Source organism: Eublepharis macularius, chromosome 9 (genome assembly GCF_028583425.1).
Source record: "Eublepharis macularius isolate TG4126 chromosome 9, MPM_Emac_v1.0, whole genome shotgun sequence".
Taxonomy (NCBI): Eukaryota; Metazoa; Chordata; class Lepidosauria; order Squamata; family Eublepharidae; genus Eublepharis; species Eublepharis macularius.
The window spans coordinates 95,375,589-95,403,188 of NC_072798.1; the positions used below are offsets into that span (position 1 = coordinate 95,375,589).

At 44.4% G+C, this 27,600-nt stretch overlaps 1 protein-coding gene across 5 annotated transcripts in view; it reads right to left on the bottom strand.

Annotated features, from left to right (window-relative positions):
• The window catches only part of PIK3CG (phosphatidylinositol-4,5-bisphosphate 3-kinase catalytic subunit gamma), a 44,022-nt gene extending 18,314 nt beyond the window's left edge, over window positions 1-25,708 (bottom strand). Inside the window, exons 1-4 of one of the 5 annotated variants that reach the window (XM_054987853.1) lie at window positions 25,621-25,708; window positions 10,840-12,831; window positions 2,863-2,928; window positions 2,529-2,754 (exon numbers count right to left, since the gene is read on the bottom strand). In XM_054987853.1, coding sequence (XP_054843828.1) covers window positions 2,529-2,754; window positions 2,863-2,928; window positions 10,840-12,819 — 2,272 coding nt within the window. In that variant the 5' untranslated portion in view covers window positions 12,820-12,831; window positions 25,621-25,708. Of the gene's footprint in view, window positions 1-2,528; window positions 2,755-2,862; window positions 2,929-10,839; window positions 12,832-14,773; window positions 14,811-24,964; window positions 25,030-25,620 lie in introns of those variants that run through there. The other 4 variants (XM_054987850.1, XM_054987851.1, XM_054987854.1 and 1 more) reach the window with 4 other exon arrangements.
• Between the last annotated feature and the right edge of the window lie 1,892 nt (window positions 25,709-27,600).

Here is a 27,600-nt window from a genome sequence, read left to right on the forward strand (position 1 = left end):
TGCATATGTTGATCCAGCTTTATATACAGAACCCCTACTTCTCCTCAACTTTGATATAATCATCACAGACACATTGTGTTGTGCTTTAAAAATAAAACTGTTTATCTTTATCTTTATTAATCATGACATCATCCCAGTTTCTCCAGCATGGGGCCTGCACTTGAGGGAGGCTTGCAGCTCACCCGTCCTCCACTCCCTCTGGCAGCAGCTGTTTCAAGGAAGGATCCACCTCCCCACCACAAGCCCCACCAGGCAACAGCCTTGCCCACTTCGCTGGAACACAAGGCAGGTATCACAGTGGGAGTTGTGCTCAGAAAAGTCATACGAGTGGTGTGTCCTCCTGAGCCACAGAGTATCACATAGAATCATAGAGTTGGAAGGGGCCATACAGACCATCTAGTTCAACCCCCTGCCCAGTGCAGGATCAGCCTAAAGCATCTCTGACAAGTATTCATCCAGCCTCTTCTTGAAAACTGCCAGCGAAGGGGAGCTCACCACGTCCCTAGGCAGCTGATTCCACATTTGAACTACTCTGACGGTGAAAAAGTTTTTCCTAATATCCAGCCGGTACCTTTGTGCATGTAGTTTAAGCCCATTGCTTCGCGTCCTACCCTCTGCTGCCAACTGGAACAGCTCCTTGCCCTCCTCCAAATGACAGCCTTTCAAATATTTAAAGAGAGCAATCATGTCCCCCCTCAACCTCCTCTTCTCCAAACTAAACATTCCCAAGGCCCTTAGCCTTTCATTGTAGGGCTCAGTCTCCAGACCCCTGATCATCCTCGTCGCTCTCCTCTGCACCCTCTCAATTTTGGCCACAATCTTTTTGAAGTGAGGCCTCCAGAACTGCACACAATACTCCAGGTGTGGCCTGACCAAGGCAGTATAGAGAGGGGCTATGACCTCCTGCAATTTTGACGCTATGGCCCCTTTGATACAAACCAAGATTGAATTAGCCTTTTTTGCCACCGCATCACACTGACTGCTCATATTTAGTTTACAGTCCACTCTTACCCCAAGATCCCTTTCACATGTACTACTGCCCAGAAGTGTATCCCCCATCCAGTATTTGTGCTTCCTATTTTTGTGGCCCAGATGTACTAAAGCTATTCCAAAGCAAATATAGTTATCATTTCTTCCGTCTACTTTTGACAGCCAGTGGTGCTATCAGGACTGGATTTGGAAGCAGAAATCCAAGGTCCCAGATCACAGGATCAGCGAGGCAGGGGATCAAATTCAGGGTGTTGCTAGGAAGACTTTTGGAACACACTGGAGCTTACTTCAGAGTAAATTTGTATAGAATCAGAGGCGCAGCTGTTGAAATGGTGGGGAGAAACAAGACAGCTTTGTTCGTGATGTGCCACACATTTGAAGTATATATTACCATCTTTGGGTGGAGGCATGTCTAAAATTATCTGTCTCAGGGATCTCCAATATGGGTCCTCACAGGCCCCATAGTTAAGGTTGCCAAGTCCCCCACCTCCCCCGGCGAGAGATCAGGAGCCTGGCACTCACCTCGCAGCGTTCTTGTGTTCCTTCTCTGAGGAAGGATCTTGCTTGTATGATGATGTCACATCCGGGCTTGTGCAACAGCGGCACTTCCAGGAAGTGACGTCATTGTGTGGTTCAAAGGGTGGCCTGGGAGCACTCCCGCACTCACCAGGGGGCTGAATCGGGCCCGCTGCAGGGTGCAATTCAGCCCGAATCAGGCAGCTGTGGGCACAGGAGCGCACCGTGCCACCAAGAGCACATTGTGCCATCCAGGGGGCCACCCTGGGAAGCATGCCCCTGCCGAGCAGGTAAGTGGGGGTGTGGGGAGGTAAGAGCAGAGGGTCTCCTGCCACGGGCAGGGGAATGGCATCCCTACCCATAGTGCTCACTGACACCTTTCCTGGTGTCTGCCAAGTGTTTTCAGAAAAGAGGTAAGACCCGATAGTGCTTTTGCCTAGCACAGCTTCTCACTGACCGCAGGAGATCTGATTTGCTATGCAGATTAAAAATAGTGTTACTTTGGTGGCAGCTGCCACCACAGTGTTGGTTTTATTCTCTCACTCTTTGTTCATGGTTATTTTTAAAATTACCCCTCTTCTCCCCTCCACTTGGACTTCTTCTCTCTCTCTCTCTCTCTCTCTCTCTCTCTCTCTCTGTGGGTGTGGGGGGGGGCTCTGCTATGTGTGGCCACCATTTTGTGGTTGCACCCACCACCCTGTGTTAGAATTCCAAAGATGTCCATAGGCTCAAAAAGATTGGCAACCCCAGATGTAACTGAAGAGATCTCAGACTTTACAGCTTACTTTATGCTTGTTTTCTAATTTCCTGCTACCATACGCTATTATACCTGTTCACTGAATATCCTAACTGTTGTGCATTATCCTCCTTGCTCAGTGAATTTTCCTACTGTTGATTATATTATATCGCACTTGCACTGTGTAATCCGCCGTGGATCTCAGTGAGAAAGGCAGACTATAAATGAATAAGTAATAATAAAAACACATTTAAACTAAGATTCTGAGTATAAAACGTGTACATACCTTGAGGGGTGACATCATACTTCTCAGCAGAAACCAACTTTATCTCCATTGTGACTTTATGCAAGAGCTCAATTACTTGAACCTGTTTCAGGAAGTCTTGTAGCATTGCTTTCCCACATCCTCTAAGATAAGCTTCTAGGATCACAGCAAATCTTTGCTGGTAATGCATAGATTGTGCGATCTCACTTCTTAAAAACCAAAACAAGAAGTGTCCAATTCTTTTGTTCTATGGGCACATTGGGGGGGGGGGGGAAGAAACATTAACACACAAGACGTCTTCACAGCAGACTTCATTTTGGCAGTATCTGTTTTTTAAAAAAATCCGAGCACTTACTTTTAAGCCTCGTTTCAGAAGAAATCGGGCTAATGCGCTGTCATGATAAGGCTCAAATTTCACAGCCTGAAGAACAGATAAAGGGAAAAGGCTTTATTTAAGCTTTCCTATAATCTTAAGTTATATCATCGGACCACTGTGCAGCCTATGAAATAGAAAATCGTGATGAAAAAATGGCTTTAGGGGAACAACATCCAATAATCCTGGAACAGTCAAGAAAGCATGTCTCACACAGAACCCTTCCCATATACAGGACACAGGAGTCTATTCCCCCCTCACCCATGAGCTTCTGTTGGACGTTCATTTGCATTAGTAAGCAACAAATGAGATGCCAAGTGGGGAAATTTGTACAATTTATTAAGAGTTTCAAACAGCTCACAATCCCTGTTTTTTTTTCCTTACGTTTTCAGATTCCATAATACTCAACTGTTTATGCACTTTGAAAGATTTAAATACCGTCGTTCTCATGAAAATTTAAAATGTAATTTATTGGTGGGCACTTCACGGTTTTATTTCTTGAGAAACTGTAAACCATATATTCTCTCAAGTTACATTTGTTCATATGTTGCGTGATGGCAGTGGGAGTGGGATACATGTATATATGTGTATATATAATTAATTTTAATTTATTAAAAAAAACTTCAAGATTTCCCCCCTTCATTTTTTATTTCATGTAGGTGGTACAAACTACTGAGGTACCATTTTAAAAAATTAAAGTAAATCCATAGTGTGTGTAGAGACTGCCTGTGGATAATTTAAATTATAAACAACAGGGCTTTTTTATTTAAAAAAAAACTTCCCATCCAATTGTCTACTTTTGTAAACAATTGGAAAGTATGTATTGTCGAAGGCTTTCACGGCCGGAGAACGATGGTTGTTGTGGGTTTTCCGGGCTGTATTGCCGTGGTCTTGGCATTGTAGTTCCTGACATTTCGCCAGCAGCTGTGGCTGGCATCTTCAGAGGTGTAGGACCAAAAGACAGAGATGTGACACTGAGACATCTCTGTCTTTTGGTGCTACACCTCTGAAGATGCCAGCCACAGCTGCTGGCGAAACGTCAGGAACTACAATGCCAAGACCACGGCCCGGAAAACCCACAACAACCATCAATTGGGAAGTAGCAACAACACACTGAATCAAACTACCAAGGGGTAGGTACAATTAATGTCTTTACCTCCTTAACAACACAACAAGGTAGTAACTAGGGGTGGAGTTAAGAGCAGCCACGAAACAGCCACTTATCTGTACTGGAGCACTTCAGCATTCATTTAAGGAGCAAGCAAACTTCCTCATGTGGCAAGCAAGTTGTCTGCATTCACCAGTATTTAGAAAGAGGAACCACCATGCGAAAAACAAGACATGACAGCGTCCACATCTTCCTGACGCACATCATGTCCAAAACTGTTTTCTGGAACAATCATCAGGGAACAAGAGCACTCGTTTTTAAAAAGCTTAGCCACTGCTGTACATTGGCCTGGAACTCTGCCATCGATTCCAGTTTTCGGAATTGGGTGTTCTGTAAAATTATCAGAGAACATCCCATAGCCCAAGCCCCTGATCTAGGAACATGTGGTGCTCCACATATAAAGTGAAACTTCCAAATCCAACTCCTGCCCATACCTCCATCACCAAAGAATTCCACAACAGCTTTTGATGTAGTATGTGGAGATGAGGGGGCACCACAGGAAGTCCTGCTGCATGCAACATTATAAAAAGTTATCCCACACGAGTTTATACAGGGATCCCATTCTCCCAGTGGTGGTGAGGGGTCCCCCACTCCAGGCCTCAACCTCCCACCATTTCTTACCTTGCTGGCAGGGGAAAGGTGTAGGAATGGGTTGAGAACACCCCCCCCACCAGAGCGTGCTCCCATACACTCTGTATCGCTTCCACATTACACCAGGAATGATGTCATTCCCAGGACAACACAGAAGTACAGGGCCGTGCCAGGCGCCGACTGCGTAAAAATAGGCCCCCAATGCTAGACTGGAGGCTGATTTTTACTAATCAGCCCCTGGCGTGACCTGTTGCTTCCATGTTGTGCCAGGAATTATGTCATTCTCAGTGAGAGTGCACGAAGTAAATACTTCCAACACACCTCCACCTAGGGATACCAGCCTCCAGGTGATAGCTGGAGATCTCCCGGAATTACACTTAATCTCCAGGCAACAGAAACTAGTTCCCCTGGAGAAAATGGCTGCTCTGAAGGGTGATCTCTATAGCATTATACCCCAAGGCCTCTCCCCTCCCCAAACCCTGCCCTCTCCAGGCTCCACCCCAAAATCTCCAGGAATTTCCCAACCTGGACCTGGCAACTCTACCTCCACCACCACCACCCATCCTCCAGATGGGACCTGGCAACCCTAAGTTTACATCAGAGGTCCCCAACCTTTTCGAGCCTACAGGCATCTTGGGAATTTTGAGAGTGGGTGCTGAGTGTACTATATTGGTGCTGTTACTTTAAGGCCAACTCCCAAAAGCTCTCTAGAAAGAAGAGACTGGAGGAAGAGTTAAAGTTATTGAGGCCTAGTTGCGGCTATTCAGTTAGTTGTTGTGTTCCAATAAGCACAGTTCTTGTGATCGCTACTGCCTTTGCTATTGTTTCTTTCCCTGCCTGGAGAGACAACAGTCAGCGCAGACCCAAAATGGCTGCCACAAGAAGCAAAGCCAAACGCCAAATGGCTGCCCCAGGAGGCGGAGCCAAATGCAATACCTCTCTCCTTGCTTTCCAAAACAATCACATGGCAACCATGCTGAACACATGAAGGTGCCTTATTCTAAATCAAGCATTAGTCTATCAAGGTTAGTATTATTTGTACTTTAGTTGGAAGAATAGTTCAGCTATCGGAAGGACAGCAAGCCTGGAATGAGGGTCTAATCCTGAATAGTTATCTTACATAACAGCCTCCTGGACTCTAAGACTGGAACAAAGCTCATTCTGCTTTGCAAAATAAGCTAGGGAGTATGCAAAACATAACAGCAAATTCAGTTTGGTAATACTGAACTAGAGAAAAAATTGGTAATCCCTGAATACTGAAGTGATTGTCTAGTTCAATTTAGAGCAAATTCAGTAAAATTCAGCCATTGTTTTCTATGGGAAACCCAATGCGGGGCTATCCGGTGGCCCAAAAGGGGGTCATTTTTTGACAAAACTACACCAGATTTGCAGGGAACCTACTCCTAACTGTCCTCTAAAGACCCCCCAAATTTCATAAAGACTGGACCCCCCAAGGGCCAAATTTATGAGCCCCCAAAGAAGGTGTCCCCAACCACTCCATTATTCCCTATGGGGAAAACTATCTAGGTGCTATCCAACTAAAATATTAGCCCATCCATTTCAGCTATAGTTGTGTGACTGTTTGCTTTCCCTAGCAGGAAAAACAATCCCTGCACACAATTCACAGGCAACCTTTGTTTCCATCCTAAATGGAGCACACCAAAAAGCAGAATTTACATCTGTGGCCTTTGTCCCTTACCTATGCTGCGTTCAGATGTTACAATAAACCCATTTCTCCTCCCGTATTCATGTTCCCTCTCTCCTCTTTGCATGGAGCATGAGTGAAGGCATCTTGGCTTCAGAAGCGTAAAACCAAACCCCAGTTTGCCTTAATGTACAAATGCAGGCGCCTGTAGCAAAGAGGAATGGCTTTTCTCCGGGTGCAAACTGCGAAGTTTACATGCCCCAAGAACCTGCCAAACTGAGCCACTGTGAGGCTGCACAACACGATCCACTCAGCTCAGACCCTGCCGGCACTGCGGAGATGGGCATCAGCTCAGCGCTGAACAGGAAGCAGGTGAGTTATCGTTGTTGCTCCTAAAGGGTCTGTGCCAAGCAATTCCTGCAGTGCTGGCGGAGCTGTTGGGGCCGGACTTCTTGTGCTCGGCTGCCAGTGGCCCTCCAGGGCAAAGGCCACCAGGAACTTTCCCGGCAAGTTAAATGGCCAGTCTGCCCCTGGCTTCCTCCCTACAAACCAGGATTCTAAACGGCAGAACCTGTGCTCTCAAGGGACAGTCAAAATAGCCTTTGAGGGTTTTCCAGAGTAGCCCTCCACTTTCCCAGGCATCCTATACTGCCTTTGGCTGGTTCTTATAGGCAGGCTATCCAGTAGAAGTATTTTATGGGCTAGTAACACCTGTGGACCTATTTGCAAGGCTAATGTTACAAAAAACAAACCAACCAACTGGGAGATTTCTCCCCCTAATGATTAGCCAACAAGGGAAAGAAAAGATGCTGGACATAACTGTATGAATCTTGCCAAATTCAAACGCTTCTGCATTATGTCCTTGTCAGCCAGTAACTTCCTTTGAATCAGAATGTCTACATCCGGGACCCCCAATATTGTGCCCATGGGCATCAAGGGCCCACCAACTCTTTTTCTGGAGCCTGCAAAGTGATTTTAGAAAGTGAGCTGGCCAGTGGGTCCTTTGCCCAGCAAAGATCCAGATTGGCCATTGACGATTTTATTGGCTGTGCAGATTTTTAAAAACTTTTCTTTCGGCAGCAGCTGCCACCACAGCACAAAAGTCCTCACTGTGACTGAAGGTGAGCTGTGGCAGCCATTTTTGGCTCCTCCCACCGTGTTGCTTCAGAATTCCAAAGATACCCACAGGCTTAAAAAGATTGGGGACCCCCAGTCTACATGGTAACTGAACAGAAGTTGTAGGAAATATTCTCAATGCATTTGTCCCTCCCTTTACACTCCTGCAAACTGGCAATCTAACACCACCACCACAAACATGGGCCATAATTTTAATGAAACAATCTTGACCTAATATATTACTAAATACTTATAACAAAGCTACAGAGTCCACCACAAACGACTACTTATTCATCCAGATTTACCATCACTGAAGCACTGAGAGACAGACAAATTCAGGAAACTATTTTTTGATGCTGAACAATCAAAAGATGACTTCATGTGTTTAAAAGGCCTTGTGAAATGCATCCTCGGATAAGACAGTAAACAATAACGACAACAGTGTGCTTATACACCACCTTTCTAGACAGATTAGTGCCTACTCAGAGCTGTGAACAAAGTCAGTGTTATTTTTATCCCCACGATAGAGCTGGGGCCGAGAGGAGTGGTTTAACCAAGGCCACCTGCTCAGCTCATGGCAGCGGTGGGATTCAAACCAGCAGAATGCTGACTCACAACTCAACCTCTTAAACACCATGCTACAACAGCACAGCCTAGCTGTACTGCAGCAAAATCTCCCTCTCAGCAATGATATGAGACTATGTGAATAAGGTAGCTAAATATCTGTACAAAATGTGTTTGTAAAATATATATATTTCAAGATGCTGTTACAGTATCCCCATTTTCAAAAACAAAGCAGCAGAGTGCTGACTCGCAACCCAACCACTTAACCGCTATGCTACACTACCTCTCCTCACTACATGAGGATCTGATCATTTATGACTTTATTACACTGGGATATTTTCATAAAGCCACTTTTACAAGAGAGAGAGAGAGTTCCACAAAATCTGATGCTTGACTGGCTTCCTCAGCTTCCTGCCTTCTACACCTGGCTACGCTTTCTTTCCATTTTTTATCAAGGTAATCCATTTCTTCTGCCAAGTCTTTCCTTTCATGTTGGGTTGCCACTTTCTCAGTGCCTTTTAAAGCGAGTTCGGTATAGTGGTTAAGAGCAGCAGGACTCTAATCTGGAGAGTCGGGTTTGATTCCCCACTCCTCCAGTTGAAGCCAGCTGGGTGACCTTGGGTCCATCACAGCTCTCTCAGAGCTCTCTCAGCCCCACCCACCTCACAGGTGATTGCTGTCATGAGGATAATAATAGTAAACTGCTCTAAGTGTGGCATTTTGTCCTGAAGAGTGATATATAATTGAATGTTATTATTATATAAATCGAATGATATTAAATAGCTGCATAACTATCCAGTTCAAAACTGAAGATGTTTTGACTTGCATAGGTATGTAGAAATGAGGAAAATTGCACCTGTTAAAATTTAACAAGTTTAAAGGTACTGGAGCACAATCAGGAACTTTACATGCAAATTTCATACACAGTTTAGACTCTTTCTACCCTAACAGAAGATAACTTTACTACCTTCTTATATAGTAATAGCTCCGTGGCCCTGAGGATACTTAAATCTGGAGACTGGAGCCATGAATGGACAAGACATATCTTCCTACACACCTCAAAAATGACACATTGGCAGAAAAATTTGAAATGTAAAAAAATACATTGGGGATTTTTTTAAAAAACCCAAAATGATAAAAGGGGAGCTTTTAACTTTTACCAGATGCCCTCACTGGCCAGCATTCCAGGCTTCGTTTCTATCAGTAAAAGGCCGAGGGAGAGGGCAGGGCCTTTTCCAGAGCTGTTTGGGCCTTTGAGGGAGGACTCATCAGGGCCAGGCCCAGAAGCAGCCACTAGGTACCTCGATACCACATGATCTGCATGACTCACCCAGGCCCAGCTGCTTGCAGCTGCTAAACAGCAACTCCCTCCCCTACTAAAGCCAATGTAGTGTGGTGATTAGTGTTTCTGAGTAGGATCTAGGAGACCCAGGTTCGAATTACCACACTGCCATGGAAGTTCACTGGGAAATTTTGAACCAATCATACACTCTCAGCCTAATCTACCTCTCAGGGTTGTTGTGAGGATAATAAAGAGGCAAGGAGAAGCTACTTTTGGTCACCACTGTGGAGAAAGGCAGTAATATAAATGAAGAAAATTAATAAATAGAGATCAAGAAGGGGCAGACAAACAGTAAGTTGTTTAGTGTGTTTGAAGGAGAGAAGGATGTAGGGAAAGGTGAGCATAGGGAGGCTGTCAGGAGGAGGGAACGAGGAAATAGTGTGGGGAAGGGGATACAGGGGAAAGTGAAGTCCCCCCACCATGTCCTTGCAGGTTCCCCATCATGCATCTGAGCCTGGCTCGACCAGCACCGTGCAACTGGGCCACAGAGGAGAAGCTGCTGGGGAGGTGAAAGGGGAAAGGGGAAGAAAGGGGGAGCGACAAAGGTGGGTGGGAAGGAGAGAAAGAAGCAGGAAAGGGGGGGAGAGGCTATGGGGGAAGGAAGGACAAGAGAATGTGGGGAGGGGAGGGGAAAATGAGATTCTCCCCCCGCCCAAGTTCTTGCGGGTCCCAACTTTGTTTATTCTTTAAATGGCAATGTCTGGGATGCTAACACGTGCCTCTATGAGGAAATTCACTGACTGGAGAGAATGCTGCATTTATTTAGATATTTATACCACTCCCATGGCAGATGGAAATCTAGGTCTCCAAGATCCCAGCTCAAGATTCTAATCACCACACTACACCACACTGGCTCTCTGATGAAGTATGAAGGATATAGCGGTAAGGGAGAGAATCCTGGATTCAAGGCTGGTTCACACATGCGTGTTCATCACTGGTGACTACAACATCAAGCGGCAACTTGCATTTGCAAACAAACCATCAAAGATTTTAGAACATTCATTATAATTAAATGTAAACTCAAATGTAACACTTTCCCAGAGAGTTACAGCAGCATATCTGGCTGCCAATCAACAAGAGTTGAGTGAGCAAGATTTTTTTTAAAGAGCCAGTTTGGTGTAGTGGTTAAGAGCGTGGGACTCTAATCTGGAGAGCTGAGTTTGATTCCCCACTCCTCTGCTTGAAGCCAGCTGGGTGACCTTGGGCTGGTCACAGTTCTCTGGAGCTCTCTCAGCCCCACCCACCTCACAGGGTGTTTTGTTGTGGGAATAATAACAACATACTTTGTAAACCGCTCTGAGTGGGCATTAAGTTGTCCTGAAGGGCAGTATATAAATCGAATGTTATTATTATTATTATTCCATGTGAACCAATCTCTGATTCGTATTGCCAATATGCTCATCATGGCATTATCTGATATTAATTTTACTGCGGTTGTTGTGTTCTGTCCTGAAACAGCAAGCAACAAGAAGATACCCCAGTTTTCAGAATGCAATACAAGCACATTCAGAGGTACAGTCCATTCTCCCTTACCTGAACTAGCTGTAGGAGATAATGAAGAACAGCATCATCTTCCAAGCCCTCCAGTTTTTGCACTGCCATGGCTCTTACATTTTCATCTGAGAAGTTACAATCTAGAAGTTGCATCGTCAATCCAACATCCAAAGCGCTAGTGTCCCAAGTATCTCTTTTAGCTAACAGCTGGTATGTTTCGGCAACTATTTCTTGTTGTCCCCATTTCACCGAGCTAAGTAGCTTCGGGTAAGCCTTTGGGTGCTTTATACTTTCATATCTAAAATGCCACAGTAATTCTTTGTCTTCGGGGGTAAGTGGATTGAGCGGGTCGGTACCTATGATCTCTTCAAGCTGTTTCCGCAGTTGGTTGGGCATTTCAGCTCTAGCTCTGTCTCCTTGGGCATCAGTAGCTATCCTGTGTTTAGGTAAAGCTATTGGGTGGCAGTATTTGTCCAGAACGATTGAAATAGCCATTGAGTTTTCTTTATCTGGATTGGTAGCTGATGTAAGCTTATCTGCATTGATGCTTCCCTGATCTTCCCCTTTGCCCGTGATTTTCCACATATGCAGCACGTAGTCACCAGTCCTTAGTAGGGAGCGGTGATCGATCAGCAAAATATTTACATAATAGAGGAGCTGAGTTTTGCTTTTGATATCAGAATTGGCAGGATCATGTGACTGGAGGTTAGCCTTAGTGGTCGATGGAGGTGCTTTTCCACAATATATCTGCAGGTTCAAAAGTGCCCCTTTGGGTAAGTCTTTAATCTTGACATCAAATTCAAGCCAAACATTCCATAGGACTTCTTCAGTAAACGGTTTAGCTGTTGTCCTCCTCTGTGACAAGAGTTGCTGTCCATGTTGAATATTAGCCTCAATAAACACAGTCAAGTCAGTGTTTCTTGGTAGCACTGGGATATCAATGCCAATGATCTTAACTCTGAATTTCCTGTTGCAATCCCACAGAGATATAGTGAATATTTTCTCATGATCCTTACCGTCTATTGTTAGCTGCTCATGATATCCTGACACTCCAGTGCAGTCATCGACTAAGGGCCACTCCTCTTTCTGAACGTCATCCTCCTTTGGGTCAGGTGGACTGTCCAAGACTAGGTGAATCTCCTCCCCATTCTTAAGACACTGTCTTATCCAGTGGAAGTTTTTGATCGGTGTCTCCCCTACAATATACTCATCTCTGCCACTTACCCTGAGAACAAAGTCTAACTCACTGTATTCTTCAGGAATATTCATCAAAGATTTCTTGTTTGACATTTTGGTGAAAAAGCTCTGAAGGATTAGGTCTGGGGTGTCGTCAATGGATACTTTAACCTTCTGGCTAGTTGTTCCTCGGTGTATATTTATAAAAATGTTGTTATTGGTAATTCTGCTAACCAAATATTCTGGAAGAGGTTTGGACGTAGTCCAAGGGTGCATGGAATATAATTTTGGATCTCTACAAGATACTTCAATTGTCCGCGGTGTGACTAACCTGCGGCGAGCAAATTCTAGCTCATCATCATGTACGTTACTTATATCTGTGACATCATAGCCAATCAAATAATTGAGTTGCTTTTGAAACTCCTGAACTTCCTCTGTAGGTTTCTGCTTTTGGACCACATGGATTTTGCCCACCTTCTTTTGTAGCACTTTCCAATACAATATACAGTCTAAGGTCTGTATTACCTGATGTTTGTCGTAAATTTCATACCACTGTCCCTTCTTTTGGTACTGGAGAACGAATTGATCTGGAGTGAATTTATGATAGAAGTCAGAGTTCTGATTCCTCTCTATTGCTCGCATCCAAACCTGCCCTTTCATCTGCTCTACTGTACAGTTGCTGGCTATATCTATTAGCATGTTGCTTGTTGGCAGAATGAACTCAATGGATATTAACTCTGTTGAAGACAAACTGCTTGCTGTACAGTAGGGCTTCATCCTCCTCCGCCGCCGTTTGTTATCCTCTCTCATAACAACAGGTTGTTCACTGTTCTCCAACTCCATGCCACAGGAAATCTAGAAAAATACAAGACTGTCAAATACGAGTATGCCAGGGTATAGTCGTCCAGATACACAGAAATCTGACACTAGATCCTAAAAGACTGATGTTTATGCCTAGGCATATGGGTTATTTTTGCAGCCTTGCATAAAAAGATACTAGTAAACTAGGGAAAGGAACACACAGATCCTTGGCCCCCATGTTTTCAAATAGCCTGTATGCTTTAGTAAGAGATGATAAAAGCTTCCCAGCTATTAAGATAACAGCCTTTCCTGAAGATATGCTAGAAATCCTTAAGGTATGTCAGCTTGAATGGTTATCAGTTTTGCATTACTTCATATTATTCATGCATCTGATGAAGGGGAGGGGGTCATGGCACACTGGTAGAACATCTGCTTGGCATACAGAAGGTCCCAGGTTCAATACCTGGCATCTCCTGTTAAAAGAGGGAGGGAGGGAGGGAGGGTGATGTGACAGACCCTGGAGAGTCGCTGTGGGCCAGACCAGACAACGCTGACTTTGATGGATCAGCAGTCTGATTCTATATAAGGCATCTTCATGCGTATTCATATGTGAGCGAGCTTGGCCTAAAAAGAATTTATGGTGGAATAAATTTTGTTAGTCTGCAAGATGCCACTGGACTCTTGTTTTAGTTTGCTCTTGTTTTAGTTAGCATATCTGAAATTCACACTACTGAGCATTTCCAAAATAGCATCGCTGCCAGGCTCAGGGAGAAGGTGATGCAACTCCCGAGCTAACATTCAGAGAATCTCACAGTTTCTTTCCACACATGCTGTTAAGTAAAATATGTTTTTCGTTTAGGAAAACAGATTTTTTTTTACAAACCTTTCTGCATACAAAACGTATTTACAGTTAAAAATTGAAAGAATAGATGGCTACAGATAGTTATGGATCTAGCACAGTTATTAACATCAAAAAACCTTAATTACACTTGAAAGACACTTTAGAAACATTTGGAAACTTTAACATTAACATCACAGAAACTTACAAAAGCATTAGAAGAACACTGTAAATCCTATAAACCCTATAAACATTACAAGCAGTACAAACCTTATTAAACCACTATAAAACCATTATAAACAAACATTACCCTATAAACATTACAAAGCAACACCTCTCAGTGGACAGGGAGATCCATCTGCCACCGACTCAGCCACGCTTTCCTCTTGGACCCCTTCCCACCTCTGTACGAGGTGATGTACTGTACCGTGTCTGAAAGGGGTACCTTTTTCTTTGCATATATTTCCTCTCGTCTGTTTCTCACAACGCTGCTTATGAAGAAGACGAGGTTCACTAGGCGAACCACAGACCAGGGAACCTTATAGAGACTCTGTTTCTTTCCCAAGAACTCCAGTACCCTTCCTTCCCGTCCCCATCCCTCCCCTGGGTTCCCATATTCCTCAGGTTCTCGCCCAGAAGTGATCGTCTCCCACTTTTGAAAAATAACGAACGGCCACACATGCTGTTAAGGGCAACCTTGCTGGTTCGGCCCAAGCCCACCGAGTCCAGCATATTCAGGATAGATGCTTCTGCATGCCCACAAACAGGGTGTAAAGTAGCTTCCAACATGTCCCAAGCAATTCCTATCCAAACTAAACAAATATATAATCTCCCTGAAGTTAAGAAAACATTAAAAGGGATTTTTTTCTCTCCTCTGCTACATCAAAGGTAATCAGAGTTGCCAAACACTTGTTGCTTTAGCTATTCTTTAACTAGTATGCACTACATTCTTTAGATTTTCAAAACAAACTTGGATACATAAAAAGCCACCTGTTCCCCACCTTCTCTCTCTCAGACAACCGTAGAACTAACAAATGCAACACACACCCCTACCCCTAGCAGAATAGGTTACTGAACAGCTTTTTTGTTCGTTTTCTGCAGGCCAAGAAACAGAAAACGATTTTAAGAAACCAAATGCAATGATTCACAAAATATTACCTGATCGATAAGCAGAAACTGAGCTGCTGAAGACGACTCATTTGTTTATTTTAGCCTGGCTGTTTGAAAACAATGATCTTCTACGATATGAAAAGATGTTCATGGAAGCGGGTTCTGCTTTTATTTGTCTTTATAAGCAGATGCAGGGGAAGTGCTGCCGTAACCAGGAAGGAAGCTTTAACCCACTGGTTCTAAACAAGATTGTGTTTTATAGGCAACTTTCTTCCTGTTAGAACAGACAAATAGATGTTTACCGTAATGTCTAACCCTCAAAAGAGGAAACATGCTGGTAGGGACATGTGCTAAAATTTGTCCCAAAGAAGAAAAAAAAGGAAGTGAACGAATTAAGCATATATGAAAATAACAGACATTAGTGCAATCCTATGCAGTTACTTCAGTTACTAAGTCAATAGGCTTGGACTGGAACAATTGTGCACTGGACTGTAGGGCACATCTCATATTTGGCAGTAATCGTTGCTGCTTAGCTGAGACAAGTTCTTATGGAGAGCACAGGACATTGGGGGTTGGATTGCCAATCTCTAGACAACTGATCTCCAGATGACAGAGATCTGTTCCCCTCAAGGAAATACAGAACAAAAGCTCAGCCGTGACAGACTTACTAACAAAAAAGTAAAGAGGAAATTGACATTTATATATATTTTTATATTGTTGCTAAGACAACATGAAGCACACAGGTACACAGAATTAAAGGGGCACTAGAGGTCTAACTCAAAAGGACAGGCTACCACAGAATGAAATCTGTTATACAAATGCAATATCAATATAAAGTGCAATGTGCTTATGAGCGGTTATATTCAAAGTGCTTTGTGCCTGTTCCTTAAAGTGACCGTGCCTCACAATTAACAGTTTTCTTTATAAAACACTGTGACACAACAGCAATAAGGAATAAACAACATCAAATCCAATATACAAGATTCCAACTACAAAAAGTCATAATCCGATGGAATTTCTTCCAAAAAATCCAGTTGAGGTTCAATCGTAACTGCAACGGGTGAGCCAGGAAAAATCCTCTCATTTCAGCATTCCTTCCTCATGGCAGTTCCATGCTATCAACATTATCAGCAGTCAAATTACATTTAAATATGTCCAAGAAACCAACCTTCCAACCAACAACTCAAAAATACTTACAAACATGGGTTCTAACAGTTACAACATAATCGCAACGTCAACTATCTGTTTCTCCTGAGCGTGTCAAGGTAATTACATGCCTCATGAATTTATATCTAAAACTCTAAACAAACTTAAAGGGCTAGAAGAACAAGCGACATGTCCTCATAAATAACATGATAAATCAATATTTACATTAAGCCCGCTTGGGCTGACACTATTTAATTTAAAAATCCACCATGCTTCCTTTCTGAACAGTTCTCTCTTGGTGAATTCATTCCACACACGTTGGATAATGCACTTTCAATGCACTTTATCAATCGTTTGAGGTGGATTTTTTGTTCCGCACACAAAAAAATCCGTTCCAAATGATCTATAAAGAGGCTTGGAAGTGCATTATCCAACGTGTGCAGAATCCCTATATCTACTAACAAACAGCACTGTGTAGGTCATATCTCTATCCCGATGTTTAGCATCCCTAAAATGGGGAACTAAGGGGGCATCGTCAACCTTCAACCAGTGGGCTGAAAAGAAAAGGCTAGTGCAGGCTAAGACATTAGATCAGCAGATTATACAGGATGTAATTTGAGTAAAGAAATGTATGGAGTCAGCAATCTGAAGGTTTCAAGTTAGAGGTGATTTGCTCACCTAATATTTTATTTTATTTTGGGGGGAGGCTCAGAGTGGATTCACAGCATATAAATACATATGATAAAAACATATAAACGCATATTATAAACACCTATAATAAAATATTGGTAGCAATCATATAATACTGCATTAACATACTGCACTAAAAAGTGTCCCGGACCGCTAACATTGAGATTGCTTATTTATTTTCAAATGAATGTTGCAGAAAATGTTGTTGCTCTTTTTAACACATCATTGCGGTGTTCATGGCATTCAATTTTTTTAGCTTAAAGTTTATAGATATGATTTACTGACTTAACACTGCCTTTTATGATGTGTGCGGTCTTGTGTGTCTGTTGGTATTTTATTATACTGATTTTATTTTTTAAAAAAGGAAAATGGCTTGAACTTTTTTAGAGAGTATGACATGTAAATAAATTAAATCAACATAAATAAGAAAGGGACTCCTTTTTTTGGTATCTGGTATTAGCAGGGGGGGTTTCTGGGAAAAGAAGTGTTGGAACAGTGGTGGAACTCAGGACCACACAATGACGTCACTTTGGGTCAGCTGGAACAAGGGAGTTTTTTTAAGTTTAAATCACCCTCAGCGAAAATGGTCACATGGCCGATGCCCCCACCCCCTGATCTCCAGACAGAGGGGAGTTTAGATTGCCCTCCGTGCCACTGTGATCTTAGAAGCAGAAAATCTTAGAAGCTGTGGCGCGGAGGGTAATCTCAACTCTCCTCTGTCTGGAGATCAGGGGGCGGGGCCACTGGCCATGTGACCATTTTCAAGAGGTTCCAGAACTCCTTTCCACTGCGTTCCAGCTGAAAAAAAGTCCTGGGTATTAGTAATGGAATTAAGCTGGAATGGATCAAACATCTTACATTTCTGGGAATTTAGGGAGGGGCTATGGGCTGCATGGCTGAGTATCTGCTTTGCATGCAGGAATTCCCAAGTTTATTCCCCAGCATCTCCAGTTTAAAGGATCAGGTAGTCAATGATGTGAAAGGCCTCAGCCTGAGACCCTGAAAAGTGGCTGCCAGTCCGAGAAGACCGTAACGACCTTGATGGACCGACGGCCTGATTCCGCAGAAGGCAGCTTCATGTGTATGTAAAATGGAAGGAAGGCTGCAAGCTTGCGATATCTTGCCATCCAACCTCTTCAGGCAAAAAGGGTACGTCCTTTTCTGGTTAATGTCTGACTAGCTTCCTTAATCCTATTACCTATTTTTATCTTTTATATAAAGATAATATAGTTTTAGTAAAACAGAATTAGTCGGGAGAGCATCTTTATAAAGAGAAAAGGGTTGTAAGAGAGAGAATTCGCATGCAAACAGGACTTAACATTAATGCCTGTGAAATTTTAAACCAATTTTCTTTTATTCTTGCATAGTTTATTGTAGGGTACATGCTGTTTTATTGCACTGTTCTCTAATTTTGTAGTCCAGGCTTGTGGTTGTTGTGGCTGTTTTGTTTGCATGATGTTCTGTGTGTGTGTGTTATAGCATTTTATTACCTTATTTGTTTATTTAAAATATTTATATGCCCATCTTTCGCCTGAGCATCTCAGAACCCAATAACAGAACAATAATTTGATAAAAGACACATTAAAACAAAATATATGATTTTTTAAAAATCTGAAGACATTTTATGCCCCCTGCAGCAGGGGACTACCCTTCTGCCCAGGATCAGGCTCCCCACAAAAGCTGTACAGAACCACTCTGTTTCGCAACCTCGCTGGAAAGCCAGGAGAAGTCAGAGGTGCCCCTTGACCCCTTCCAGGAAACTGCTCCAAATCCATGGGGTGGCCACTGAAAAGGCTCAAGCCCAGGCTGTAACTGAATGTGACTTGAAGAAGGGGGTTACTGAGGTAAACACTACTGGGAAGAACAAAGATGTCACATGGGAACATGAAGGGAGTAATGGCCATACTCATGAAGGGCTTTAAAGGGAAGCAGCACCTCCTTGTATTGGACTTGGAAACTAGCTGACAGCCAGTGAAGGGACTGCAGAACAGGACTGATATAGTCCCTCCAGCTAGCCCCTAGCCAAGAAACAGACTGCCACATTTAGCACGAGCTATATTTTCAGATAATCTTCAAGGGCAGCCCCATGTAGAGTGTACTACTGTAGTGTAGCCTCAAGGTTACTGAAGCATGGATCAGCACGGCCAGAGCCAGCATCTACAAATAGGGACCCAGCTTCTTAAGTAGATGTAGCTGTGTCGGGGGGGGGGGATTTTTAGCTGTTATGAACACCTCTTTCTCCAACCACGATCCAGCAAGACTCCCAAGTTCTTAACGAGTCTTTCTCCAACTTGCAGTTGTACGTTATACTATTTTATTGCATTGTCTTCTAATTCTGTAATCCACCTTAAATCTCACTGAGAAAGGCAGATTATAATTGAACTAGTGAATAAAATAAATGGGAAAATTTATACACAGCCTTTGAATATTAAGGCTTCGGGACCAAGTTTTTCAGCTCATGACTTTATGATCACTCATTACCCCCTACGCTCAGGATACTAATGTCTGCATCAATCACTGTGACTCCAGGCACCCACCCACTTTTCTAAGCACCTCTGACTTCGGGGAACTTACACGGGTGTAACTCTGCTTAGGGTAGCGCTGTAAAGGACTCTACAGAGCTACTCTTGTGAGATAATCCTCAAAACAAATTCAGAAATTAATCTGCACCTCAGAAAAGTCCTTCTAAAGGATAACATCAAATAAAACAGGCAAGATGTTAGAAAAGGAAGGCAGAGAAAATATTTCTTGCAATATTAATTTCTGATAAGCTTGACCACTGCAACTGTATTATTTAGTAACATAAATAAAACATGCCCTTCCCTAAGCCAGTTTTTATGAAGTACTGTCACCTTTAGCACTCAAGTCAACTCACAACTAATGCTAAAAGTCTAGCAGCACCTTAAAGACTAAGATTTATTTCAATATGAGCTTTTCATGATTCAAGGCTCAGTTCTTCGATTTGAGAATCCGTCTTACGAGGCAGGTTACTGGGGTGGGGGAGGACTTTTGTTTTGCTATAACAGATTAACATGGCAACCCTTTTGCATAAATCTAATAGTCAAAACATCTCCGCTGCATTTTGAAACATGGGGGTGGGTGGGAATCTTTGTAATGGAAACGCCTTTCCACTGTCACCAGTGTAAAAAAACCCCTCTAAATCAGCTCTGAAAAGGGAACAAAAATAAAATATTTAAAAGCCCAGCCAGGATTTGACATAGCCCGCTGAGCAGATGTTTGGTGGCAAGGGCTTCCCACCACACAGAACTAGCAGCAGTATCTTCAAACGGAAGTCATCCAGCCCTTCTCATGGGACAAGAACTGCTTCTGAAGCAAGCATGATGTGGAAAATAAGGCCAACAGACAGCCCCCCACCTGAAATGACTTCTCACTTACAATCATGAATCGGTGTGGCCCTATAGGTCAGGAGAACAGGCAAACCTACCCTGATCGAAAGGGCACTCTGCTCCCCTCTGCTCGTAAATGCTTAACAATGCAAAGTTTCTCTTGGCTACGTGCAGTTTCAGCCGTCCCTGTCAGTAACTGGTTAACTGGATGCCAGCACAGATAAACATTAATTCCTTGGTCATCTGTCCTTGTGTACGCATGCTGTGCCTAAATAAAAGAGCCACTGCCTGGCTAGAGAGAGACGAGCCTTCGCAGACTGATGCTCAGAATCTCAACCCTGTGTCGTGTCATTCCTACAAATCGGCTAGCAGAGTCACCAGCACAGGTACCAGGCCCTGCAACAGACCCAGATGCCAGCTCTGCCCCTATATCTACCCAGGAAATACAATTACAAGACCCAATGGCGTCAACTACACTGTCTCTGGCTCTTACAGCTGCTCATCCTCCAACGCGATATATGCCCTCATGTGCCAACAATGTCCATCTGCTCTGTACATTGGACAAACCAGCCAACCTCTGTGCAAAAGAATAAATGGACACAAATCTGACATTAAAAATGGCAACATCCAGAAACCAGTGGGAGAACACTGCAGTCTACCAGGACATTCCATCAAGGACTTAAAGGTCGCTGTAGTTCAACAGAAACATTTCAAAAGCAAAATCCAGCGGGAAGCTGCTAAATTGGAATTCATATATAAATTTGACTCCGTCAGACTTGGATTGAATAGGGACTATGAATGGTTATCTCATTACCAGAAGAAACTTCCTTTCAGGCAATCCATTCAGATTCAGCAATGGAGGGAAGCGGTTACACCCAGCCTGGATTGTGCACTCTGCTTTTGCAGTTTCATGTGCTATAAATTCCAGCACTGCAATGCAGGATCCTCATCCGAAACGTGGTGCATTCAGCAGGAAATGTGGAGACTGCAACCATGAAATCAGGAGGAGACTGAGAGTTGGAAAGGCAGCCATGAAGGAACCTCAAGGCTAAAGACGTCTCTCTGGGGACCAAGATCAAGACAATCCACACTATGGTATTCCCCATTACTATGGATGGATGGGAAAGTTGGACAGTAAAGAAAGCTGACAAGAAGAAAAATTATTCATTTGTGATGTGGTTCTGGAGGAGAGTTTTATGGATATCATGGATAGCCAAAAAGAAAAATAAGTGGGTTCTAGATCACATCAAACCTAAATTTCCCCTAGAAACGAAAATGACAAAACTGAGGCTATTGTACTTTGGTCACATTGTGAGAAGACAAGATTCCCTAGAAAAACCAATAATGCTAGGAAAAGAGGGAGGCAGTAGGAAAAGAGGAAGACCCAACATAAGGTAGCTTGACTCAGTAAAAGAAGCCACGTCCTCCAGTGAGCAATTCTGTTAATGTGAGGACATTTTGGAGGACTTTCATTCACAGGGTCACCATAAATCAGCAGCAACTTGACAGCACCTAACACACACACAATGCAGAATCCAACGATCAGGCTATTAAGTGCACAGGATGCCCATTTGCATCTAAAGCGTAAAGACAAATTATGCTTAATACAGAGACAAAGCTCCCTTGTGACCAGATCTGTAAAGAACTTTTGGATCTTTCTTGGCGCTGCCAACAAACAAAGTGCAGGTATATGTGCCTGGAAGGACTCACTGAAAATAATTCAAACATGGATGAGGGAAACAGATGCAAACCACCGACTTGGGCTACAGATGAGTTCTATGGGCACTACCGAAAAAATTCTGTGGTTGCCTCAAGGAATTGCAGTGTGAGTAGGGTTGCCAACTGCCCAGAGGGGAAAAAAAACCTTTGTCCCTTTAACGGAGACTGAATGGAAAGTTATCAGGTGATGTTACTTCCCTCCATGCGAAGAACAGCTTATTCTGCCTATTTTCACACACTAAGCCTGTATCAGTATCAAAGGAATAGGACACTTTTCTCCAGACCTGTTGGCAACTCTAACATATGCAAGCATTGGGATCCGGTGCGGTTTGGCCTTGGACTTCCAGTTGCCTGTCCCTACTTCAGACCTTCCACAATTTCACCAGTATTTACAACACAGCCAAAGCACTCCATTTCTAGCATGGCACTCTGAGGTTTTCTTTGTTATGTTCTTACAGGCACATTTTGAATCTGAGAGTCAAGCTGCAAGTGACTTTTTTCACGCGTAGAACACTTGATCGTTTTCGCAAGTTTCCCTGGGAACGGAAGTCCCAGTGTCCTTCCCCTCACTGTTAGAATCGCTGCCTGAAGAGCCAGAGAAAGCTGGCGGAAGCAGCAGCTTTTGCAAATCGTTCCTCCAGTCACAAGCCTGCTCTCAACGATCTTTGGGGGCGGGCAGCTGCAGCTTTCTCCCTGGGCGTCTTGCTCCCTTGCTCCTGGGGAGCTGCTCTGGATTTGCAAAAGCTGCTGCTGCAGCCAGCTTTCTCTGGCTCTTCGGGCAGCGATTCTAACAGAGAGGGGAAGGACACTGGGAATTCAGTTCCCAGGAAAACTTGCGAAAACGATCAAGTGTTCTACGTGGAAAAAAGTCACTTGTAGTTTGGCTCTGAGTCTAGCCCTTTGGAAGAACATGTTAGGGGTCTCAAGAAGTGCTGAGAGCATTTGTTGTCTTCAGGGCTTTTTAACTGGGAAAAGAGGTGGTAGAATTCAGTGGTGGAACTCCGGACCGCACAATGACATTACTTTGGGCCAGCTGGAACAAGGGGGGAGTTTTTTAAAGTTTAAATCACCCTCGGCAAAAATGGTCACATGGCCGGTGGCCCTGCCTTCTGTCTGGAGATCAGGGGGTGGGGCCACCGGTCATGTGACCATTTTCAAGAGATACCGGAACTCTGTTCCACAGCGTTCCAGCTGAAAAAAAGCCCTGGTTGTCTTAATCAAAAGCTTCTAGTTGACGGAGTAAGGCTAAGAATAGAAAAGAATACAATGGCCATCTTTTCTAACACTGAGTTAACACACAGTTCAATAAACACTTTTAAAAATTCCTTGCACTTAGTTCACTATCTCAGAAAGATGCCCATAGTGCAGCGTCGGTGATATGTACATTTATGTACATGTGAGAAATCCCCTGCCAGTTGACCAGTTATTTAACTGAGGGATAGCACGGAACTTGAACAAAGCAAGAACTGGAAGAATTGGATTTAGAAAAATAGGAGGAAAAATGAAACATTTCAAGTAGATGCCGCCTCTGGCTAATTTTTTTTGTAATCTCTTCAACTCTGCCCCATTCTTCTAGACTCACTTCAGCCCTAGTTCCTGGAAATGGCATTAAGAAACCTCTGCCAACAGGACTGCTAGAGGCATGTGTATGATCAGACAGTGTGCGTGATCACAGCCTGGCTGCTGTCTTCTTGTAACACAACCCTCTGCCTGGTTGGAGCTCAGAGGGCTTCAGATGCTAGCATCAGAGTCTTTATAATCAACTGTCTTATTCAACACTGAACACCACCGTCTGTGTCACAGGCGATCGCTGCTGCACACAGGATTGTACATAATTTAGCTTTCAGTATGTATTTGGGGATATATCAATGAGAATTGTAACATCAACACATTTGGTGATGCAGCAAAAACCCCTGCAGAGGTTGGGGTTTTTTTTGGTAAGGATCTTTGGATTCATTAATGATTTACCTTCAATACAGATCAAGTGTGCAATTAACAGGGTTTTTTCATGTGCTCAGAGACTCGCTGCTACAAAATGAAAGCCTTTATATTGTTCTCTGTCCATTTGTTGTACTTCAGAGTGGATGGATGGAGCATCTCATGTATACATATGTTTTTCTTCATATGATAAACTATGTCATAGCCATCTTTAATGACCAGGAGGGTAACATGTTCGTATGAAGAGACAGTGTTGGGTAATTCTGTGGAAATTATTAAGAAATAAACACCTCCCAGGGGCAAAGAAACAAAGTCTGTTTTTGTGGTGCTGGCATTTTTTTTTTTTTTTGCACTCAGGAGTTCAGTTGTTGACAGGACTGGAAAAGAGTGTCCTGTTCCTTTAATGTGTGAAAAATGGCAGATGAAGCTTTTTTGCCATGAACATAAATACTACATCCTAGTAGGCCTGTTTTAAAGGGACAGCACACATAATTCCTCAAAGCAGTGGGCAACCCTAGCACACATGTGCATGCACATAGTTAGAGCCCACAGCCTAAAGCAGACATATATGCAAAACAACTTTTTAACCCCTTACTCCCCACAGCAGCTATGCCTGCAAAAGGCACTTGAGCAAAACCACAGGAAGCAGGAGAGAAACAAGCCGTTTGTTTGCATTTTATATTGTGTGGGAGGCAACAGGGGCTTTCTGCCTCCTGGCTCAGTTAAAAATATGGTGCCAGGTAAAATCTAGTTCCTAGTGATTCTTAGCTCATGCAACTTTTTTACAGACTTTTATTTAGTAAAAAAAGGCAAAACATAAAAAATACTGTTACACAAAAACTAACCAAACAAAAAAAATTAAACAGACAAAAATAACAAAAAGGAATTTTTTTTTTTTAAAAAAAGAAAAAACAGCTCATGCAATGTGAAGGAAGGCAGCTTGCCCTCTAAATCAACAAAGCAGGTGCCAGGCCCAAAGAATTGTGATTTACACACACTTAATACTTTCCTGGATTACCTCCAGGAGTATGTTTCCTTTTCAGAACCCAATTGTCCAAACAGCTAACTCTTCAAACCAAGGAACAGCTTTAATTTTCCAGTTGCAAGTAGGTTTGCCAGCTCCAAGTTGGGAAATTCCTGGAGATCTGGGGGTTGAAACCTGGAGAAAGTGGGGTTTGGGGAGGGAAAGGACCTCGGCATGGCATAATTCCATAGAGTCCACCTCCCAAAGTAGCCATTTTCTCCAGGTGAACTGATCTCTGTGGCCTGGAGACCAGTTGTAATTCCGGGAGAACTACCTGGAGGCTGACACCCCTAGTTGCAAGCCTTAGCCCTAGAACCGTCAAGCCATAAAGAGGCACACGTGCTTTGGAACATGCTTGGAGTCCTTGCCTCTTACCACAGATCCACCAGAACCAGCCTGCGCCAATCTCGGTTACACGCCACGCTTAGGCAATATACGGCTCTTTCAGCCCCGCCTCTCTGCGGCCCCCCGCCGCCAATAGCGACCACGGGGAGGGGGCGCGTTTCCGAGACGGGGCAGAGCCGCCAGCCGCACGTATCGCGGCCCGGCTGTTTCCCACTCCCGCCCTCCTACTGAAGGGCTGTAACCGGCAGGGGCCAAAGGCCGCGCCATGCGCCCCTCGCACCCGCGGGCTCGCCAGGCAAGGGGGGTTTCCAGGGGAGGCGCCCCTCGGGGCTCCTGAGCGCGCCGGGCGGCTCCTGTTGACGCGCTTTGGCGCTGCCCCGGGGGAAGGCGCTTCCTCGCTGGGGCGCGCGCGGAGTCGTTCCCGCGGCCCTCGCAGTCGCCGGCCCCCGACTGGAGTATCACTCACGCCCCCCAAACCCTGAAGCGGCGCGCGTAAGACTCGCGGGCGACCCATTTTGCGCAGGGCTCCGCGGGTCCCCCGGAAGTGCGCGCGGCTCAGGTGAGGGGCCGGTTCGTGGCGCCCACCTGCGGCAGCCTTTGTGGCCGCCCGCCCGGAGCGAGGCCCCCTCCGCGCCCGGCCCCGGCTGAGGGAAGCCCCCGGCGCGCCCCTCGCCCGCGCCACTCACCGCTCTCGCCTGCGGCCACGACGGGCCGCCTCGGTCGCTTCTCTGCCCTCCTTCTCGCCCGGCGCCGACTGAGCAGCACCTGCCCGGGCAGCTCCAGGCGCCGAACCGGAGGAGGCAGGGCCGGCCGGAGGAGGCAGGGGTGCGCCCTGCCAGGAAGCGACAAGTGGCCGCCGTCGCGCCCGACGCTCCCTCCCCGGCTTCTCGCTGCCCAAATGGTTTCTCTGGTACATTTGGACGCCGCTTTTCCTTCCAGGAGCTCTGAGGGCGCACGGCGGCCTGCCCTCCTGCCAACGACCCTGTGAGGGAGTCCGGGCCTAGGGAGAAGGACGGTCAGGCAGGGCCTCTCCCAACTCCTAGGCCAACACTCTGGCTCTTGAGCCAGAGTGAAAACACGGGGCAAGCCGTGTACAGTGTTCACATAGGCGCATTGAATAATTCTCACCTTAAAGGAATGGCTGGAGGAGGCGATGGAGTAGTCTAAGATGGCTAAGCTACGACTTTGATTAGGAAAAAGTCACTGGGTAAATACATTGTTACCTGGAAGCCCCTTATCAACTTTTTGCAGGAAACGGGGAGAAATGAGGGGATGAGGTAAAAGCCAGAACAGGCCTGAACCGGTACTAAACAAATAGTGATACCACAAAAAACAGTGGGATGTGTTAAAGACACTCCAGAACAAGATTTAAGACTTGAAAAAACAAGTGGTACACATATATTAACCCTTTCCCTGCCAAAATACTCCGGGAACGGCACAAAACATGCCAGAATAGGCACTAGAGAAATGCCAGTACCACAAAAAACTGTGCGATGTGTTAAAGACACTCGAGAACAAGATTTTAGACATGAAAATACTGAACTGGCACACTTTTATTAACCCCTTCCCTGCCAAAATGCTCCCAAACAACACATAGCTGGCCGGAACGGGCAGGAAAGAAATGCCAGGACCCTGAAACAAAGTGGGAAGCATTAGAGACAAGACAGAACAAACTTTTAGAAATGAAAACACTGAACTGACATGCTTTTATTAACCCTTTCCTTGCCAACACGCTCCTGGAACAGCACAAAACAGGCCGGAACAAGCACTAAAGAAATGCCAGTACTACAAATTACAGTGGAAACCATTAGAGACAAGGTGGAACAAGATATTAGACATGAAAACTCTGAACTGGCACACTTTTATGAACTTTTTCCCTGCCAGAACAGCACAAAACAGGCTGGGACAGGCACTAAAGAAATGCCAGTACCACAAAAAACAGTGGGATGTGTTAAAGACATTCTAGAACAAGATTTAAGACGTGAAAACACAAGTGGCACACGTTTATTAACCCTTTCCATGCCCAAATGCTCACAGAACAGGCCGGAATGGGCACTAAAGAAATGCCAGTACCACTAAATGCAGTGGAAAGCATTAGAAACAAGGCAGAACAAGATTTTCGAAATGAAAACGGAAATACCATGTTTTAATTAACCCTTTCCCTGCCAAAATCCTCCTGGAACAACAGAACAGGACAACTGGCACTGAAGAAATGCTATTACCACAAAAACATTGGGAAGCCTTACGACGCTGCAGAACAAGATTTTAGAAATGAAAATACTGAACTGTCACATTTTTATGAACCCTTTCACTGACAAAATGCTCCCGGAACAGCACAAAACATGCCAGAACGGGCACTAAATGCCACTACCACATAATCCAGTGGGAAGCATTACAGACAATGCCGGGCAAGATTTTATAAATGAAAACACTGAAGTGGCATGCTTTTATTAACCCTTTCCCTGCCAAAAGGTTCCTGGAACAGGCACTAAAGAAATGCCAGTGCCACAAAATACAGTGGGATGTGTTAAAGACACTCCAGAACATTGAATTATTTTAAATAAATATTAGTACCCCATAGACCAGAGGCCAAGGAGACGTCTCCCAGCAACATCTGTTGAAACCTGTCTTCCAGAAAGGACTCAAATCAGTCTAGCATAGCACCA